The 21,990-nt window shown below is 48.7% G+C and overlaps 1 protein-coding gene across 1 annotated transcript in view; it reads left to right on the top strand.

Moving 5' to 3' along the window:
* LOC130107351 (acid-sensing ion channel 1A-like) overlaps positions 1 to 20,710 on the top strand; it is an 80,460-nt gene extending 59,750 nt beyond the window's left edge. The window contains exons 3-10 of the mRNA XM_056273901.1: positions 14,003 to 14,153; positions 14,992 to 15,119; positions 15,664 to 15,814; positions 15,948 to 16,004; positions 17,052 to 17,205; positions 17,403 to 17,494; positions 17,590 to 17,669; positions 20,591 to 20,710. Coding sequence (XP_056129876.1) covers positions 14,003 to 14,153; positions 14,992 to 15,119; positions 15,664 to 15,814; positions 15,948 to 16,004; positions 17,052 to 17,205; positions 17,403 to 17,494; positions 17,590 to 17,669; positions 20,591 to 20,710 — 933 coding nt within the window. The remainder of the gene's footprint in view (positions 1 to 14,002; positions 14,154 to 14,991; positions 15,120 to 15,663; positions 15,815 to 15,947; positions 16,005 to 17,051; positions 17,206 to 17,402; positions 17,495 to 17,589; positions 17,670 to 20,590) is intronic.
* The last annotated feature ends 1,280 nt before the right edge of the window (positions 20,711 to 21,990 follow it).

Genomic DNA, 21,990 nt, shown 5'->3' with positions numbered 1-21,990 from the left:
AACATACACACAAACACGCACACTGGCATGTTAACATACACAACCTGAATTAATTTTCGTTTTGTTGAAGTATCATGTGTGAGTGTGTGTGTTTGTGTGTGTGTGCGTGTGTGTGTGTTTTCGTGCGTGTGTGTAACAAAGAGGTGCGGTGGGCTGAGAGGCCTACTGATGATGGTAGATTTGTTTTTTTTTATATAAATGTATTTCTGATTTTTCCCTTTTTTCTCCCAATTTAGTGGCCAATTGATCCCTATTTTAATTCAAACACCCACTCTCATACTGCATGCGTTCGCCAGCTGCATCTCTCCGGCCGGCAGTCTCGAAGGAGACGCCTCGCCACCTCCGTGACAAGGCGAATCCAGGCCGAACCACTGCTTTTTCCCCCCCACACACACACAGACGCATTCATGTGACGAACACAAGCCGACTCCGCCCCCCTCCCGAGGACAGCGTTGCCAATTATTGCTGCTTCATCGAGTCCGGCCATAGTCGGATCTGACGAGACCGAGGCGCGAACCCCAATCCCCAGTGGGGAACTGCATCGACACAAAGCCGATGCTTAGACCGCTACACCACCCCGGACCCGGTGATGGTAGATTTGTGCACAGTAATCCAGTCTCTGGACTATGTGTAATGTGTCTTTTCATACCTCTGTATGTCTGCTAGTGAACTGGGATGTATCTCCCCTGTGTGCATGTGTAGTCTGTCCTCCTGTCAGGTCTCCATGGTGATGGTGGTCGCGTGGCTCGGGTCCTAGGCTGTTCAGGTGGCGCCAGGACATGGCTTGGCATCTTCCTCATCATATTCTTCATACATTTTATAATTCCATTATAATTCTGTTACCCTCTTTTAGTGTTGTATTCTGTAAATTGTGTAAACACAACATCCATTGCACATTATATGTCTTTGTTGCTCTCCCTGAGGTTTCTTCCTATTTTTTCTCCCTGTTAAAGGTTGTTTTCGTTTTTTTTTAGGAAGTTGTTCCTTATCCAATGTGAGGGTCTAAGGACGGGATGTTGTGTTACTGTAAAGCCCACTGAGGCAAATTTGTAATTTGTGATATTGGGCTATACAAATAAAATTGACTTGGCTTGACTTGTATCAGTGTTTAAAAGTGTACCTACAGTGTTCATGGAGCAGAGACTGAGGACAGTTGAGCTGTACGTGCTTGTGCCTATGTGTCCTTAAGATGGAAGACTAGCGGAGATATCTTTGTGTATTGTTTTCTGCCAGTTTTTGATGTTTTGATGTTTAGTGCCCCTGAGTACTGACACACACACACACACACACACACACACACACACACACACACACACACACACACACACACACACACACACACACACACACACACACACACACACACACACACAAACAAACTGATCTTTGGATGAAAATAAGTATATCACAACCTTTTATGGGGTATTATGAGGAATTCTGGCACAGCTAATCTCTCATTTTGGTCACAGCAGGGTAGGAGGTGGTAGTCAGACAGGAAAACAATCATCAGACTCTGGAAACAAAATAACCATCAAATGCTCCGTCATTATGAGGGTGCCATTACAGAGTTTTGTTTGTTTGCATGCTTGGCAGGCGGACTGCTGCAGATTTGAACTTCTAATGCTCGACTAGCTTCTTTTGTTTCCTCTTCCCGTGGGATGGATGTACAATAAATCTGCTGTCTTCCTTGTCTTATCGCCCGCAGCTCAGACAAACCTTTTTCGCATCCTCTTAAAAACCTGACATTGAGATTAAGCGAGGTTAAGTAAGAAATGAGGCTTCTTTTCTCGCCGGAGCAGTATGAATTAATCTTGTAGACCGGCCCCGCTGAGACTGTCTCTGTCACTAGAAAAATAGTGCTCCGCTATGGCAGCCTATACAATTACCTCCGTTTTGCCCCATTGACTTGGCCTGGGGCTGTTCATCCCTCAGTGTTTACTCGACTGTGCACAGGGAGACGGCAATGCACGCAGGAGTTAACACAGATAGCTCCCATGATGGCTTCTCCACCTGGCGTGTCTTTCACAACTGAAAGCGTGGGATATGCATATGGCCCCTGCACCACCAGCTGGAGATTTGTAGGCGATGGTGAAGATTGAGATTTGGGAATGTCTACAAGCAGCGGTTTTACTCTCTCTATGAACTGTGGATCATGTTTATATAGAGTCAATGGGACTAATTGTGCAGGAGAAAAGGGTGGGGCGGAGCTCCATAATTACCGTCCCACCCCACCCCACACACCTTTTTTTTCTCCCCAATTGTATCCGGCCAATTACCCAGCTCTTCTGAGCCGTCCCAGTCGCTGCTCCACCCCCCTCTTCCGACTACCACCTGCAGAACTGCTTGCTACCACATGCCTCCTCCGATACATGTGGAGTCGCCAGCCGCTTCTTTTCACCTGACAGTGAGGAGTTTTGCCAGAGGGACGTGGCACGTGGGAGGATCACGCTATTCCTCCCAGTTCCCCCTCCCCCCTGAACAGGCGCCTTGACCGACCAGAGGAGGCGCTAGTGCAGCGGCCAGGACACATCTGGCCAATTGTGTCTGTAGGGATGCCCGACCAAGCCAGAAGTAACACGGGGATTTGAACTGGCGATCCCCATGTTGGTAGGCAACGGAAAAGACCGCCACGCCACCCGGATGCCCCACTATAATCACCCTTCTATATTATTGTTGGTTGCAAGCAACTAACATCGCTATTGGTAGTGTATAATTACTGTGAATAAATGGCTGATAGCAAATGGCTTGGTCCCCTGAGCAGCTTATTTGCCACATATCTCAATTTTAATTTTGCTCCATTGGAGGGGGGGGGGTTAAAGGGTACCTGCTTAATGAGAGCGATTCCACAGAAAAGTGTCTAGCTCTGACTGAGCGTATAGGGCAGCAATCAATATGCTTATAAATTCCAAAAATCCATTAGAGCCCTCACTTTTTTTTCATAGGGACAGCTTTAAAACTAATGATTCTCAACCGCTGCTTGGTGAGGAAGACTTGCAACACGGTTTTCTTCCTCTCTCCATTTTGGTAAGCAAGAGATGCATATACATAGGTGTTAGAAGGGTTTTTACAGGGTCATTATGTGGCTGTTATGTGTGTGTTCAGTGCCACTTTATTTCAGGCCAGTCTACCATGGAGACCAGGGATCACATTTAAACAATTTGTCGTCCTTAGAGACAGGCCCGCAGACTGGGCTGCCTCCCCTCAATTAAGGGGTTTCATTGTTTTGTTATGAATCCTCTGTTGTTTTATTTATTTTCCCCTTTGGGAAGGATTCTTTTTATTTTAGATGCAGCCTTGCCACAGCATTGTGCAGGGAAATGAATTGCCTCATGTGCCAATATAAAGTGAACATTATCTGCTTTGGGGCTTGCATGTTGCTTTAAAAAAAATCCACCTTCACAATATCATAATAACACAACCATTTCATCAGCCCTTACACTCCAAGTTGCCCCCCACTCACCCACTCCAACCCATCATCCGCTCCCAGTGTGGGAGGATGGCGGCTCGAACTTAACGTTTGCGGCGGCCTCACCCAGTAGCATCCATGCAGTGTTCTTGTCCACGTCTGCCTCTAAGTTTGTGTCTTCGTTTGATGGCTGGGAGAGCTGGCGCTGGATCAGCTGGGGGAGCCTGATCTGCTGCGTCCTGTGGGCCCAGGGACCACGACCCTACTCGGAGCTGCGCCCGAAGAGGTAACACCGAGGGCGGTCTGACAGGACGAGGAAGCGGGGCAGGCTAAGCTAACTGCTAGCCACGCAGACCAGCAGTTCCGACAGTCATCCTGCGTTTGTTCTCTTGGACATTTTTTTTTTTATTCTTTAGTTTGATATATGCGTTCTTATAATTTTTGGATATGGTTTTTTGTCTTTGTGTTGCACTGCTGTGGGCTGGGGGAAAATGATATTTCATTTCATTTCATATTCGCAAGTACATGAAATGAAATGAAATGAAATGACAAAATGTTCCTGATTCCTGATCTCCCGGGTGTTTTGGCTTTACCTCAGAAAGCCTTCCCCCGGTGTAACCTCCATTTTAACAAGCCCTGTGTTATTCTGGGTACGACCCCGCTGCCAAAGGTTGGCGAAGTGTCGTGTTCAGATCAGAAGTAGCGCTGTGAGGCACCTGTAACTTTAAGGGAATGCGCACACCTCCATTTTCTTTCATATGCCATGACCCCCCCCCCACCCCACCCCCCATCCCCGCCCACCTCCCACTCATTCTCTGGCGGCGTCCCTCATCCGGTGCTATGACGCTATCGTCTCCGAAGGTGATAGGAGAGCCCTGCCGATGTCTGGGGAGGGGATGAGAAAGGAGGACTGTCTCTACTGGCCTGTGAAATATTCATCAAACGGAGCGGTGGGGGGGGGGGGTTGGAGGGGTAGTGCAGCAGTCCTCGCTGACTAGAGCATCATCATTCAGAGGAGACAAGGAAAGAAGGGAGGAGTGATGCAGAGCAGGGAGGATAGAGGGGATGTTACTGTAGGATTGGGAAGAATTTTCATTGTGTGGGATCAAGTAGATAAAATCCAAAACCTAATGGATAAAACGATGCCCCCACCACCACAACAGGAGGAGTTTTATAGCACGTCAGCCATGAAAGCAGCGGGGAACCTTAAAGATTTCCCACCGATAACATTTAGCCAGCCCAAAACTCCCATTTTCAGCACCTGAGTTGACTTCATATTAAATCCACTAGTTTTCTTAACGACTACCTCGGCGAGCAGATGGCGGCAGAAAAGTTGGATAACAATCGAATGTTGCTGGTGAATTTGCTGCCCCAGACCATTAACTGATCATTAGGTAGTCTCCAATGCCTCGAAGTGCCATCACACGGCCGACACGGAGGACCTGACAGTCTTTATGTTCATGATTTATTCTACTTCCATACACTGACTTTGACCCCCCCTGAAGTAATGTGGCTGCCAGGCATCATTATGGCTCTATAAGGTAGCGGGGCAACCGGTTATCTATTCTACCAGGTATTCCAGCCATATAATTAGGTATTATTTTTTAGACCTGGGACAAAATGTAGTCGCAAATAACTACGTGGAAAAATATGGGGAAATGAACAGTAGCTATCATGGGTGCAGTAATAGTAACACTATCATGAACTGGAAAAACAGTGAGTAAGGAGGTTCGAGTTTCCCGTGTGAAAGTTCAATGTAGCCATGCTAAAAAAACAAAATGATGTCTGACTTCTTTTTTCCCGCTCTTTTTTCTCCCCTATTGTACTTGGCCAATTACCCAACTCTTCCGAGCTGCCCCGGTCACTGCTCCACCCCCTCTGCTGATCCGGGGAGGGCTGCAGACTACCACATGCCTCCTCCGATTCATGTGGAGTCACCAGCCGCTCCTTTTCACCTGACAGTGAGCAGTTTGACCAGGGGGACGTAGCACGTGGGAGGATCACGCTATTCCCCCCAGTTCCCCCTCCCCGCCGAACAGGCACCCCGACCGACCAGACGAGGCGCTAGTGCAGCGACCAGGACACATACCCACATCCGGCTCCCCAGTCATGGCCAAGTGTGTCTGTAGGGACGCCTGACCAAGCCGGAGGTAACACGGGGATTCGAACCGGCAATCCCCGTGTTGGTAGGCAACGGAATAGACCGCTATGCTACCCGGATACCCAGTGATGTCTGACTTCTGAAGTCACTTGCCATTTTTCACTGCCCTGACCATTTCTATTATAAAGGTATAGCTGATCTCCCGGCAGTTGGTATCTCGGTTATGTTTTGACCGTGCAGAGTGGCCTGCAGCGCGCTCATTAAGGGCAGAGTCACTGCATGGCAGCCTTCCTTATCTTTATCCTCATCCTGCATCCCTAAGGGGCCTCGAGTCTGACTCCATTTACTCGTTTGCTCGTCTTCTGACAACACCGAACTACTGCTTGAGATTATTTCAAAGACCCTTTTTTTACGTTTCCATGTCTCGCCATCATTAATTTGCAAACACGCATGCATGCACACCCATACATCCACAGATGCAGACACAAATACGCACATGCACAAACACACGCACCCTGACACCATTTTCCCACTGGTTGAGGTTAAAATCCAGTTTGGGATGGCTCTTTGTTCTTCCCTGTGTCCCTCAGCATGATATAGTGACTCATCCATAACTCAGCAGAGGTGGAAAAGGTTGTGCGACGAGGAGTGATGCGTCTATTTCTGACTTACTTTTGGCTTTGGGCTTACTTGAGTGATTGGATGCTGAGATCGCCCATCACCAAGAGTTTAAAGTGTAATCCATCTCCCTCGCAGGAGCCGACTGCAGGAGATGGCTTCCTCTGCATGTGGTTTGGCCTTTCTCTGTGGTGTGAACACACACAGCGGACAAGCTGATTCTTTATGCAAGTGGGCCTCGGACCGGCTGACAGAATTAGTCTGGGTACACTTTCCTTTCATGTATGTATTAATGTGTGTGAGGGAAAAGATGTCCCCGGACTTTCTGGGTGAAGTCAAATCAAACTATAACAGCTGCACCAAGGGGTATATAGCGCCGAATGCAAAAAAAAAACAGATTAAATGAGGTGTAGTAGTTGGGGGGTCACTGTAGGATGCTGGTTGGTTGCTCTTGCATTTAAATAGCAGGCTCCCAGTGATGGCTGTTTAACTGAGAAAGAGAAAGCGTCCGTGTTTTAGAGGGACTACTTTAAAAGGTCTTTAAAAACATTCACATAAAACAACAGAGTGATAATGGACTGCACTTACCCTGCCGAGACAGCTCTCTGCAGCTCGCAGACTGAGAGAAAGCAGGGAAACCTCTGTGAGAGTTCGAAATCTCCCTTTTACATGTTGCCTGTTACGCGCACGTGTGCATGTGTGTGCGTGTGCCCATGCATGTCTGCGTGTGCATGCGTGTGTGTGTGTTCGTGCGTGTGTGTGTGTGTGTGTGTGTGCATGTAAGACGGAGAGCTGCAGTGAGTCTGAGAGAACTGCCGAGCGATTTTCAATGGCTGGAAGATTGTGTCAGAGTGGCAAACGTATTGATCACCGAGCTTCAAAAAATGTTCTGTGTAAACGCAAGTCCACAAAACAGTAAATGTAATCCTCTGGAGGGTGTACAGGATTCATTCCTTTTTTTCCCCCAAGTCCATTTATCAATTTCCGTTGTAGGAAGATGTGTTGGAGGGAGCTGTATGCTGTATTTCCCTATGAAAGCAAACTCATCCTGCTGTCTCTCTATATAGGACTGTTATCATAACACTGTAGTAGTCCACCATGGTCCATATGAAGTCTGCTGCGTAAGAGCCTGCAGTTTATTTATGCGGGTAAATGCAGCTGTGCATTCAGTATAGCAACTTTACCGTCTCCCATGTTTGACATTATTTGTCTTACTGTCGCTGTCACGACACATTCGACAATCTGCTCCGAGAGACATAGCAAATAATAACAAGTGTGCCTCTGCATCCATTTATTGATCAAAATGCTGGCCAAGATCACACGCTCATAGATTCAACATTCATGCGATGATTAATTTATTCATATGGTAGCGCAGGCACCATATGACTTCACGCATGCAGTCCTTTATTCATAAATAAATCCTGAGATACTTGCCGCCAGTGGGCAGAGATGTACATTGATTTAATGTTCTCTGTGTAAGCCATCGAGGAGCGCCATGCTGAGTCTACTGTTAGACAGTCAAAGTGCACGGGTGTGAAGTGGGATGTAAAAACAAAAATATTGTGGCAGGAATGAGGAAAAACACAGGAGACCAAAGCGAGTTTGATGTTTATTCCTCAACTCCAAAACCAACTGCAGCAGGAACAACCCTGCACCGGCGAGCCCGGGAATGTAAACCACGCCCCCAGCTCACAGTCCTGCTGGGTGAGAGGCGTAGCCCCTAGTGTCCGCCACACAGCCCCCCCCCCCCCGAACACCCAGAAGGGACTCCTGGAAAGAAAATTAGTGTCTCACTGGAGGCTTAAGCAACCTGCCATAACGGCTGCGCCGTCGCCTCAGCCGAAACAGTAGGTGAAACACAGTCCAAAGCCGGCTGAGAAGCAGAACGCGGAACCCGTGAAGACACTGCCGGGGTCCTGGAAGGAGGATGACCCCGACGGGGAACCTGGGCCGGAAACACAACTTCACCTGCCACCCTGTGCGCCGGTTTAAGCCTATCAAGCGTGACACGCTCCCTACGCCCACCCATATCTAGCACAAAACCCTTAGGACCCGTCAAGAACCCGAAATGGGCCATCGTATGGGGATTGGAGGGGCGAGCGGCGAGCATCATGTCGTACAAAAACAAAACGAGCCGACATGAGCTCCGCAGGCACGAACGACCGCGGAAAACAGTGGTGAACGGGGCCTGGAACCCGAGTGCTGTCGGACAAAAAAGGATAAACGGCCAGACGGGGTCGAGGAGCGGAACTCCCAGGCAAAAATTCCCCAGGGACGCGGAGCGGCTGACCGAGCACCAGCTCAGCGGGTGACGCGTCGAGGTCCTCCTTAGGAGCTGAACGCAACCCGAGCATAACCCAAGGTAAACGATCCACCCAGTTACCATCCGAGAGCGCAGCGCTGCCTTGAGCGACCGGTGAAAACGTTCACACAACCCGTTAGCCTGAGGGTGATACGCGGTAGTGCGGTGTACCTGCACACCCAAGGATCGCGCAAGTGTCGACCAGAGCTCTGACACGAACTGGGGGCCCCTGTCTGAGGTGATATCTGACGGAGTGACGAAACGGGCGACCCAGGAGGAAAGAAAAGCGCGTGCAACATCCGAGGATGTTGTGGAGGACAGAGGGACAGCCTCTGGCCACCTGGTGGTCCAATCTACCATTGTGAGCAGGTGCGTAAAACCCTGTGAAGAAGGTAGAGGGCCCACCAGGTCCACATGCACGTGGTCGAAACATCTGGCCGGGATCGGAAACGGTTCGAGGGGCGATTTAGTGTGCTGGTGGACCTTAGGGCGCTGGCACGCTACACATGCGGCTGCCCACCCCTTGACGTCCTTGCGGAGGCCAGGCCAGACGAATTTGGAGCCGACCAACTTCACCGACGCCCGAACTCCAGGGTGCGAGAGGGAGTGAATCGAATTGAAAACTCGACGGCGCCAGGCCACTGGAACAACGGGGCGGGGACGGCCGGTGGAGACATCGCAGAGGAGGGCAGGACTCCCTTCCTGCATCACAGCCTCCTCTAGCTTGAGACCGGTACGCGTTGACCTAAGGGCAAGGACGTCCGGGTCGCTGGGCTGGTCGGCAGCCATAGCGGAGAAATCCACACCGAGGTGCACAGGACACACAAGCACACGCGACAGACGTTGTGAACTCGGAGATCGCCGCTAGGTGGCGCTGTTGACGAGCAGACCACGGCTCAGTCACCTTGGACATGGCAAAAGTCAGCGGCTTATGATCCACATAAGCCGTGAATGGGCGACCCTCCAGCAGGAAGCGGAAATGCCGGGTTGCAAGGTGCAGTACCAGCAACTCCCGGTCAAAACGCTGTACTTGCGCTCGCTATCTCGCAGTTTGCGGCTAAAAAATGCGAGTGGCTGCCACGCATTCGCCACACGCTGTTCAACCACAGCCCCCACGGCTATGTCAGACGCATCGGTTGTTAAAGCTATGGACGCCGTGGGTGTGGGATGGGCGAGGAGGGCAGCGTTAGCCAGGGCGTACTTAGCTCCGTCAAAGGCCTGGACCTGTTTGGGAGTCCAGTCGACAGGGTCGTTAGCCTTCTTAAGCCGCAGGGCTTCGTAAAGTGGCTGAAGGAGGTGGGCAGTGCGAGGGAGGAAACGGTTATAGAAATTCACCATGCCCAAGAATTCCTGCAATGCCTTAACAGAGACTGGGCGGGGAAATTCCGCCACCGCTTGCACCTTAGAAGGCAACGGGACCGCGCCTTGCGGCGAAATGCGGTGACCCAAGAAGTCCATCACCGGCAGTCCAAACTGACACTTGGCCGGGTTGACTATCAGGCCGTGTTCGTCCAGACGACGGAAAACCTGTTTCAGGTGCGCCAGGTGCTCTTCAGCTGACGGACTGGCCACTAATATGTCGTCGAGATAAACGAACACGAAAGCAAGGTCACGCAACACCGAGTCCATCAGCCTCTGAAAGGTTTGCGCTGCCCCCTTCAAGCCAAAAGGCACGCGCATGAACTCAAAAAGCCCAAACGGGGTGATCACTGCGGTCTTGGGCACGTCCTCTGCGCGCACGGGAACCTGATGATAGCCGCGCACCAGGTCCACCTTAGAGAAAATAGTGGTACCTGCCAGGCGCATGGAAGAGTCCTGTATGTGTGGGATAGGATAGCGGTCATTGGCGGTGACGTTGTTCAGGCGGCGAAAATCGCCGCAAGGCCGCCACGACCCATCCGCCTTGGGCACCATGTGAAGTGGCGAGGCCCACGGGCTGTTGGAACGCCTCACTATACCCAGACGCTCCATGATGGCAAACTCCTCCTTAGCTATAGCCAATTTTACCGCGTCGAGGCGCCGCGCGCGCGCAAAACCTAGCGGTCCCAGAGTGGGAATGAAATGTTCTACCCCGTGTTTAGTAACCGCGGTGGAAAAGGCAGGCGTAGTCACCGATGGAAAATCCGCCAGCAAACGCTGAAAAACATCCCCTAATGCTAAAAAGTTAGCGTGTGTTAACGGCCCGGCTCCCCCTGTCTCGCACGGAACAGTGGCGAAAGACACAGCAGCAATTAAACGGCGGTTTGCAACATCAACCAGCAGACCATTAGCACACAGAAAATCCGCGCAGGAACAGTAATGGCGGCCACTACAAAGTCCCACTCAAAATGGCGCCCGTGGAAACAAACAAGTCACCAACCTTGTGCCAAACGTCGCAATGGACGAACCGTAAGCTGCACTTAACTGTGGGCCGCCGCCTTCGGCCGACCTGTCTGTCTTAGCAGGAGGGAGTAGGCTCTTTTGCGAGCCTGAGTCCACGAGAAACCGTCTTCCTGACATCGTGTCCTTAATGAAGAGCAGCTCACTACGTCCGCCAGCGCCCACAGCTGCTACTGAGCGCTGGCCCTGGAGTTTCCCGCCGCCTCAAACGTGCACGGAGGGACGCAGCGCCTCGCTTTGCCGCCGAACCGCTGGTGGAAGAAACAGAGGCCTCTCCCGCGCCGTCTCCGGGCAGTCACTCCAGCCACCACTGCCGGGTCCGCGTCCTCCGACGTCGGCTGCAGAGGCTCCGATGCCACACTCTGCACAGAGAACCGTCTGGTAGCCAGCAGGACCCGATCGGCCTCCTCAGCCAAACCTCGGCAGTCCCCAGCGGCCAGACACGGGGAGTTAGCCAAAGCCGCGCGCACAGGAGACGGGAGCTGGCGCAGGAAAACGTGCGGGAAAAGGAACCTACCTTCGTCTGAGCCTAGCAGCGACAGCATATTGTCCATGAGATCCACAGCCGTTCCGTCGCCCAAACCGGATATGGAAAGGATTCTATCTGCCCTCTCTGCGGCAGATAGGCTGTACCTCCGGAGCAGAAGATGTTTGAGGGCGACGTATTTATCGTGTTGCGGAGGGGCGCGCAACAGCTGCTTGGCCCGACCAAATAGTATCTGGAGTCATCCGCGGAGTTTCCACGCAGGTGGAACAGCCCCTCGACATGCTGGAACCACGAGGCCGAGTCACTCTGCCGGAACTCTGGGAGTTACACAGCCGCGGCGAGAACGGCCGGCTGTGAGAGTTGGGGCGGCGTGGCCGAAGTGGATTCACACACATCTTCTGCTCCGAACATGTTCAATTCGGGGTCACCAATGTGGCAGGAATGAGGAAAAACACAGGAGACCAAGGCGAGTTTGATGTTTATTCCTCAAATCCAAAAACCAACTGCAGCAGGAACAACCCTGCACCGGCGAGCCCGGGAACGTAAACCACGCCCCCAGCTCACAGTCCTGCTGGGTGAGAGGCATAACCCCTGGTGTCCGCCACAATATCACAGTTAATTACTGAGGACAACAAAGCATAGACAAAAAAAACGGAGACTGGCCAAAGTGCATGCTGTGTAATTAATATCTCCCGCTGCATCAAAATGGCACGTTTTCCTTGGCGTTTAACGAGAGAAAAACAATAGAGAGAATAAGTCAATGCCTCTAACATGTTGCATTAGGGCTTTTTGCAACAGCACTGTGCAAACCCGCTTCCGGGGTGGGAAGATGGCGATGCGAATTCCATTTGCGGCGGCCTCACCCAGTGCCGTCCATGCAGTGTCTTCGTCCACGTCTGCGTTTAAGTTTTGTCTTCGTTTGATGGCTGGGAGAGCTGGTGCTAGATAGGCTGGGAGAGCTTGGTCTGCTGCATCCTGTGGGCCCAGGGACCACAGCCCTGCCTGGAGCTGTGCTCCAAGAGGTAACTCCGAGGACGGTCTGACGGGAAGCGGGGCAGGCTAAGCTAACTGCTAGCCCATGCAGACCAGCACTTCCGATAATCCCGAGGACGGTCTGGCGGCGGCCTCACCTGGTGTTGACTGTTTTGTTTTTGGTGTCGTCGTGTGGAGTGGGAGGAGGTGTGTTGAGGGTGTCTGGCTGGGGGAGCCTGGTCTGCTGCATCCTGTGGGTCCAGGGACCACGGCCCTGCCTGGAGCTGTGCCCGAGGAGGAAGCAACTGGGGTGTTCTGACAGGACACGGAAGCGGGGCAGGCTAAGCTAACTGCTAGCCTATGCAGACTGGCAGTTCCAACAGTCTTGCTGGCTGGTGTTTGTTCCCTTGGACAGCGAGTTTTTTTTTTTTGGATACATGTGTTAGTTTGGATATGTGTGTTCTTGAAGTTCTTGTAGTTTTTGGATATGTGTTTTTGTCTTTGCTTTGCACTGCTGTGGGCTGGGGAAATGATATTTAGTTCCATTTCATGTTCAGAAGTACATGAAATGAAATGACAAAGAAGGTGTTCCTGATTCCGGATCTTTCCTTTGCCTTGCTTTATAGTACACCACAAGTCAATCCTACTGTTATAGAGTGAACTCAGATGTCTGCTCCTTTGTTCAGCAACCTCTAACTCACTGTATGTGATAGATGGATGGCAGGAATGTGTGACTGCCCTTGGCAAGACCCAAACTCTGTCAACAGTTATTTGGTTGGTTCGTTCCTTCTTATCACAGATATGTCATGTTGTGCCATAATGCTGAGCAATGGCCTGCTTCAGCAGCATGACTCTCTCTCTCTCTCTCTCTCTCTCTCTCTCTCTCTCTCTCTCTCTCTCTCTCTCTCTCTCTCTCTCTCTCTCTCTCTCTCTCTCTCTCTCCCTCTCTCTTTCTCTCTTTCTGTCTGTCTGTCTCTCTCCAGCTCTCTCTCTCTCCCTCTCTCTGTCTTTATGTCTGTCTGTCTCTCCAGCTCTCTCTCTCTCTTCCTCTCTCTCGCTCCATCTCTCTCTCTCTGTCTCTTTCACTTTGCATCCCTGCTCTCCATCTTTGCTCTTTCCTCTCCCACCCTCGCTCAATCTCACGGCAGGGGTTACGTGGCTCACACAGCAGCACTAAACGGCGAGGTGAAATATGACTCGTTCGTCGATGAGAGATCAATATTGAGACATTTCCCTAAATACCAATTACAAAGGTCTGGCTGCGGCTGTTTAAACTTGCCAGCTGGGCTTCGTGTGAGTCTGGTGCATATCTGTGCCTCGGCGTTTCCTTAAAAATTAAGGCAGTCTTCTTCTTGGCTGGGATGCCTGGTCTCCATGGTAACATCAGGTCCATTATAATTGCAATAAAAAAAAGTATGCGAGGTAATGTTAAAACCACCATCCTGCCAGTCTTCATCACCTCACTGATTTTACTGTGCAACCCAAATCACAGGGGAATACCCGCTTACACTTGCTCGCTCCAAATCCCTCTCATCCCTCTCGTCCTCTCTATCTATTCCTTTCTCCTACTCTCTGTTTTTCTCTGTTAGTCACAAACACTCTCGCTTACACACAAACACTCACACCTAAGCACAGACTCACACTGTCCCCTAGTGTTCAAGTAGTGTTAAGAAGTATGGCAGTCATCCCGGTACTGACTGGAACCCCAAGTGAAAGGTGTTCAAATGTGTCTCGCAGGTCTTCACGCGCTATGGGAAGTGTTACACCTTTAATGCGGGGGGTAACGGACGCCAGCCACTCATCACCACCAAGGGAGGGATGGGTAATGGATTGGAGCTCATGCTGGATATTCAGCAGGATGAATACCTCCCTGTCTGGGGGGAGACAGGTGAGGGGAATCAAATTCAACTCATTCAGTCACTGGCCAACAGAACTAATATTGGCCCCTCTGTCTGTCTGTCTGTCTGTCTGTCTGTCTGTCTGTCTGTCTGTCTGTCTGTCTGTCTGTCTGTCTGTCTGTCTGTCTGTCTGTCTGTCTGTCTGTCTTCTTCTCTGTCCCTTTCACTGTTCACCAATACCCACTCTCTCGTTTAACATGTTTCAGTGTGTCTATTCTGTGTGTATATGTGTGTGTGTGTGTGTGTGTGTGTGTGTGTGTGTGTGTGTGTGTGTATGTGTGTTGATCTCTTAGTAGTATCATTATGAGTGAATATATTTATATATGTGTGCGCATGTGTGTGCATGTGTGCGTGCGTGTGTGTGCGCGTGTGTTGCTCTATGTGCATTCATAAGTCATGAGTGAATATGTGTTTATTTAAGTGTGTGTGTTATCTGCATTCACAAGTATCGTTGTGAGTGAATGTGTGCATGTGTTTGTGTGTGTGTGTGTGGGGGGGGGTGGGCGGGTGTGTGCATGCGTGCACGTGCGTGTGTTGGTCTATGTGCATTAATAAGTATCATCGTGAGTGAATATGTGTATATTTATGTTTTTGTGTGTGTGTGTGTGTGTGTGTGTGTCCCAGCCACAGTTAATGTCTCACTCTGCTGCCAACATTACCAAGCACACACACACACACACACACACACACACACACACACACACACACACACACACACACACACACCCTGTCACATCTGGTTTTTGTTACCGATTGCTGGATTCATTCATGCAGTAACACAGGTTATAGATATATGTTGGACCTACCCCCAACCTCTTATCTTCGCAGATGAGACTTCGTTTGAAGCTGGGGTCAAAGTTCAGATCCACAGCCAGGATGAGCCTTCCTTTATTGACCAGCTGGGTTTCGGTGTTGCACCTGGGTTCCAGACATTTGTGTCCTGTCAGGAGCAGAGGGTATGAATATTAATATTTCAGAAGGAATTTTTGATCCACCTTTACAGACTGTGTGACACAAGTATAGGTCAAAGATCATTTGAAATAAACAGACACATCAAATCACCTCTTTAAGTAGCCTATGTTATACATGCAGTCATATTTGATAAAATTTTACAAGTTCTGATTTTTTTCATCTTTGTTGCTTTTGTTCATTTTTTTCACAATGCTTAACCCTTCTTGATATTCCAACAGTTTTGAATATAAGTCATGTTTTTCTTTATCATTATTTGAGTGAGGATAAGCAATAATATTAGTGAAAGTTCTAGTATTACTGGTAAGTAGTAATTTTCATAGATATTATCAGTGCCATTAGGAAAGTTATTTGTATTCTTTTATTATCATATTATTTGTATTATTATATTATATTATTTTTATTATTTTATTGTTATTATATTTATTTATTTTTTTACTCAAAAGTATTAGCAGAGTTATTACAAAATTAAGTGAAAAACAAAATCAGTGTATTTGTCGAAACATGATGTATGGTGTGTTTCTGCCCCAGCTGATATACCTCCCCCCACCCTGGGGTGACTGTAAGGTGACTCCGATGGACTCCGACTTCTTTGAGAGCTACAGCATCACCGCCTGTCGTATCGACTGTGAAACACGCTACCTAGTGGACAACTGTAACTGTCGCATGGTGCACATGCCCGGTAGGACACTGTCCGTGCCTCCGCCGTTGAACAGGCGAAAAGTTGCTTCACTTAAACTGGGCAAACAAGAAGATATGGTGCATTTCTCTCATGGGTTGTGCTTGTCACTTTATCTGTTGCTGTCAATGTGCAGGTGATGCACCGTACTGCACCCCTGAGCTGTACAAAGCCTGTGCCGATCCAGCTCTTGGTATGTAAAAGGCCTTCTGAATATTATGTTAAAACACACACCATGTCACCCTATACTTGTGGGGACCCCTCATTTACTAAATTCATATAGTCATACATACATATATGTTGGCGGCAGCCATACCAACACAACATGTACCCTGGCTCTGCCAAATGACAGAAGCTAAGCAGATGTGAGCTTGGCTAGTACTTGGATGGGAGACCTCCCAGGAAAATGAGTTACTGCAGGATGTGGTGTTGGTGGGCCAGTAGGGGGCAGTCTTCCCCCTGGTCCCAATAAAAACAACAAATATCAAATCCAAGTGCAGTGATGTGAACACTGTGCTGTATGTACGAGATACCGTCCTTCAGATGAGATGTTAGACCAAGGTCCTGACTCACTGTAGTCATTAAAGATCCCATGGCACTTAGCGCAAAGAGTAGGGGGTTCCCTGGTGTCCTGGCAAAATTCCCAACCTGGCTCTCTCCATCTGGCCTCCTAATCATCCCTCCATGTAATTGGCTCAATGATTTCTCCCTCTCCACCTCAAGCTGATGTGTGGTGAGCGTTCTAGTGCAAAATGGCTGCCGTGCATCACTAAGGTGGGTGCTACACATTGGTGGTGGTTGAGGTGAGTTACCCCCTTCAACGTGAAGCCCTTTGGGTGTCTAGAAAAGCACTATATAAGTGTAATAATTATCATTATCATTATTCATTCCCTAGCCCTTAACCCTAACCTTAACCATCATAACTACATGCCTAACCTCAACCTAATCCTAATCCTAACCTTAACCCTAAACCCAAGTCCTAACCCTAAAATAGACCATTTCCACGTGGGGACTCATAAAATGTCCCCAAAAAGTAGGTAGTTTCAGGTTTTTTCATCCTGATTGGGAACATTTGGTCCCCATTAGAGTAGTAAAACCTGGTACACACACACACACACACACACACACACACACACACACACACACACACACACACACACACACACACACACACACACACACAACTCATGACGTCAATCACTCACAGGCCTTCTGCTGTGCTGTTGTTTGCTGCCCTCAGACTATCTGGTAGAGAGAGACAATGACTTCTGTGTGTGTGAGACACCATGCAATGTGACCAGATACACCAAAGAGCTGTCCTTTGTCAAGATCCCCAGCAAGGCCTCTGCTAAGTATCTTGCCAAGAAATACAACAAATCTGAGAAGTATATTGCGTGAGTCTTCATAATGGAAGGAAACACACCATACTGTTATCTTTCTGACATTGTCGTCCATCTAGTTTAAGTTATTGCTAAGTACACATTATCACAAAATACATTTAAAATACTTCATAATTCCATAACAGGCCCAAAATGGGATATTACATTAAATTTTATGCCGTTTGTGCTCGGTATTGTTTTTCTCTCTACAGTGAGAACATCCTGGTTTTAGACATCTTCTTTGAGGCCCTCAATTATGAGACTATCGAGCAAAAAAAAGCTTACGAAGTAGCTGGACTTCTAGGTACGGCTATGGTGATGGGAAATGGTGCTTTCATGCCAAAAATACAAGTTTGTATTTGAATGGGTAAATTACGGTTGTGTTTTTTTCAATTGCAGGCGATATCGGTGGTCAGATGGGACTTTTTATAGGAGCAAGTATACTTACTATTCTGGAGCTTTTTGACTACATCTACGAGGTGAGATTTCTTCAGGAATGTGTTGGGATGTATGTGTAATCATATTCCATGTGAATAGCAGTCACTCTGGTGCTAGTTCCCTGTATGTTGTCTTTCTGTCATTCTCGTTTAAGTTGTATTATGTTGCTCACTGATGTCTGCCACAATAAAATCCCCAAAAAGCAGAGACTGAATCCATTATAGGCAAACAGGTGAGGTTGTCCATCATATGTGTGTGTGTGTGTGTGTGTGTGTGTGTGTGTGTGTGTGTGTGTGTGTGTGTGTGTGTGTGTGTGTGTGTATATAGATATAGATATATAGATATTCCTATTTTCCCTTCCCTTTCCCATTCTGCTTCTCATTTGTTGAGCACTTTTATTAATACCATTGACGGTTTCCAAAAAAAAACTGCTATATATATACATACATACATACACTGATCACCCAATGCATTAAATCTACATGAGATCAATGCCATCAGGGAATACCATTGCCATGAAGGGGTGTACCTGGTCTGCAATGATGTTTAAGTAGGTGGTACGTGTCAAAGTAACATCCACACGAATGCCAGGACCCAAGGTTTCTCAGCAGAACATTGCCCAGAGCATCGCACTGCCTCCACTGGTTTGCCTTCTTCTCCTGGTGCCATCTCTTCCCTCAGTAAATGACACATATGCACCTGGATGTCCACATGATGTAAAAGAAGATTTGATTCACCAGACCAGGCCACCTTCTTCTGTTGCTCCATGGTCCAGTTCTGATGCTCACGTACCCATTGAAGGTGCTTTTGGCAGTGGACAGGGGTCACCGGCTAGAGCTGCTGGTCAGTCCTCAGCTTTATTGCTGCTAGATCTGTCAGCTGCCTTTGACATGGTTAACCACCAATTCCTCCTCTCCACACTCACTGAGCTTGGTATCTCAGGATCTGTCCTCCGCTGGTTCATGTCCTACCTCTCAGCGAGATCTTTTAGAGTATCTTGGAGGGGAGAAGTGTCCAAACCGCACGGCTTATCCACAGGGGTGCCTGAAAGGTCAGTGCTCAGTCCCCTCCTCTTCTCAACATACACCATCTCACTTGGTGCAATCATCTGCTCCCATGGTTTCTCATACCATTGCTATGCTGACGATACCCAGCTCTTCCTATCATCCCGCCTAATGACCTCACAGTCTCGGCACAGATATCGTCATGCCTCGCTGATTTTCTGCATGGATGAAAGAATGCCACCTTCAGCTTAACCCATCTAAGACTGAGCTCCTTGTTATCCCAGCCAGTCCATCCTTACAACAGATGAATATCCAGCTCGGGTCAACCCAACTCAAGTCTGCCCGAAACCTGGGTGTCATGATTGATGACCAACTAACCTTTAAGGTTCATGTGGCTTTGATTGCTCGGTCATACCAATTTGCCCTGTACAACATCAAGAAAATTACACCCTACCTGTCTGAGCATGCAGCACAACTTCTGGTACAGGCTCTTGTAATATCATGCATTGACTACTGCAACTCCTTAATGGCAGGTCTGCCTGCATGCACTTTCATCCATCCATCCATCCATTATCTTAACCGCTTATCCTGCTCTCAGGTTCACCGGGATGCTGGAGCCTATTCCAGCAGTCATTGGGCGGCAGGCGGGGAGACACCCTGGACAGGCTACCAGTCCATCACAGGGCCGGCCAACACACGCCAACACACACACACACACACACACACACACACACACACACACACACACACACACACACACACACACACACACACATTAATTCCTAGGGACAATTTAGTACGGTCAATTCACCTGACTTACATGTCTTTAGACTGTGGGAAGAAACCGGAGTCCCTGGAGGAAACCCACGCAGACACAGGGAGAACATACAAACTCCACACAGAGGACGACCTGGGATGACCCACCTAGGTTGGACTACCCTGGGGCTCGAACCCAGGACCTTCTTGCCGTGAGGCAGCTACGCTAACCACTGCGCCACCGTGCTGCCCGCATGCACTTTCAAACCTCTGCAAATGATCCAGAATGCGGTGGTGTGTCTGGTCTTAAACCAACCCAAAACAGCACATGTCATTCCGCTGTTCATATCCCTCCACTAGGTCCCAGTAGTTGCGCACATAGAATTCAAAACCTCAATGCTCGCTTACAAAACAGCAACTAAAACGGCTCCCGCCTATCTGAACTCCCTCATTCGGGTCTACACTCAGTCTATGCTCCCTATGCATTGCCTTTGTGCACTGCCTGTTGACACCTATGTCCTATTGGACTTGAACCTAGTTTTTTTGGCACTTGCTTGCGTTGTTGTCTCCTGACTAGATATCCTTGCTTGTGTTGTATTAACTCTCAGATATACGTTGCTTTGGATAAAAGTGTCTGCTAAATGAAACTGCAGCATTGTAACATCATGAGCACTCTGACCGGTATGCGGCTACGCAGCCCCATACACAGCAAGCTGTGACCCCTGTCTCTATCATAGCCAGCATTAACTTTTTCAGCAATTTGAACTACATTAGCTCTTGTGCGGGATCGGACCAGATGGGCTAGTGTTTGCTCCCCACGCTCATCAATGTGCCTTGGGGACCCATGACCCTGTCGCCTGTTTACCGGTTGTCCTTCCTTGGGCCACTATTGGTAGGTAATGACCATTACAAACTGGGAACACCCCACAAGACCTGACGTTTTGGAGATGCTCTGACCCAGTCATCTAGCCATCACAATTTGGCCCTGTCAAAGTCATTCAGATCCTTACGCTTGCCGATTTTTCCTGCTTCCAACACATCAACTTCAAGAACTGACTGTTCATTGCTGCCTAATATATCACACCCCTTGACAGGTGCCATTGTAACGAGATAAGCAGTGTTATTCACCTACCTGTCAGTGGTTTTAATGTTTTGGCTGATCGATGTATATTTAACCAGTGACTTTGTTTCCATCCTCTCAGGTGGTGAAGCACAAGTTGTGTAGCTGCTCCAACAAGAAGCACAAACACAATAACAACAACGACCAGGGAACCGTCCTGAGCCTGGATGATGTCAGGTGCCACGTCACTAACTTCCATTAAAACTGCTCCATTTGAGAGGAGGGAGCAGTCCTATTGCCTCGCTTAGTAGCTCTGCGTGATGCAGCAGTCATCGTTCATTTCATACAAGCCAGGTCACTGGCGCAAAAGACAATGTGTTTTAACTCTAAATTGTGCCTGGTTCATGTTTGTGAGCGATAAGACGTGTGGTTGTAATATAAGGAATAGCCAAACATGGCAGCAGGAGGTCTGAACAGACTGCAGAGACACACATATTCTGACGGATCCCCAGATGTCTGAATAATTGCATGGTCGTCTATACTGCACATACCTTGTCCAAATGCAAGGACAGATGCTGTATAGTGATTGGCAGCATGAGCTAAACAGAGACTCGGAGATATACAGTCACACATTTTGAGAAATCCTATACATCTAGTATTGTTTCTCATGTTCCACTTTAAGAAAATCTTTTAATCAGAGATATGATAAAACTGAGTTTCTTTTCTCAAGTGTCTTTTTCTAGAATTCCTGATCATTTGGTGTTTCAAGAATTTTGCATGACTGCACTGCATGTTTTAAACATAATCTGACCAATTTAGTTGATTATTATTTGCAGCCATCCCAACATGTACCCTGGCTCTGCCAAATGATGGAAGCTAAGCAGATGTGGGCTTGGCTAGTACTCAGACGGGAGACCTCCCGGGAAAACTGAGTTGCTGCCGGAAGTGGTGTTGGTGGGCCAGTAGGGGGCAGTCTTCCCTCTGGTCCTAATAAAAACAACAAATATCAAATCCCAATGCCCCAGTGCAGTGACGGGGACAATGTGCTGTAGGAGATGCCGTCCTTCGGATGAGACGTTAAACCGAGCTCCTGACTCACTGTGGTCATTAAAGATCCCATGGCACTTATCGCAAAGAGTAAAGGGTTCCCCAGTGTCCTGGCAAAATTCCCAACCTGGCTGTCTCCATCTGGCCACCTAATCATCCCCTGAGTAATTGGCTCAATGATTCCTCCCTCTCCCCCTAAAGCTGACGTGTGGTGCGCGTTCTGGTGCAAAATGGCTGCCGTGCATCACCCAGGTGGGTGCTACACATTGGTGGTGGTAGGAGTTTCCCCCCTTCAATGTGAAGCACTTTGGGTGTCAAGAAAAGTGCTACATAAATTAATTGTTATTATTTTTATCATTATTATTTCATAAATTCATTCTTAATTGCTTTTTTTAAACTCTTTTTCTCATCTATTGTCTGTTTCTAGCTTGTCTCACATCACCATGCCATAGTATAGTCTCCCATTAGAAAGGCTCTCAAATTCTTTCTCTTATA

Source organism: Lampris incognitus, chromosome 2 (genome assembly GCF_029633865.1).
Source record: "Lampris incognitus isolate fLamInc1 chromosome 2, fLamInc1.hap2, whole genome shotgun sequence".
Classification (NCBI taxonomy): Eukaryota; Metazoa; Chordata; class Actinopteri; order Lampriformes; family Lampridae; genus Lampris; species Lampris incognitus.
This window is presented reverse-complemented; position numbering and strand designations above follow the sequence as displayed.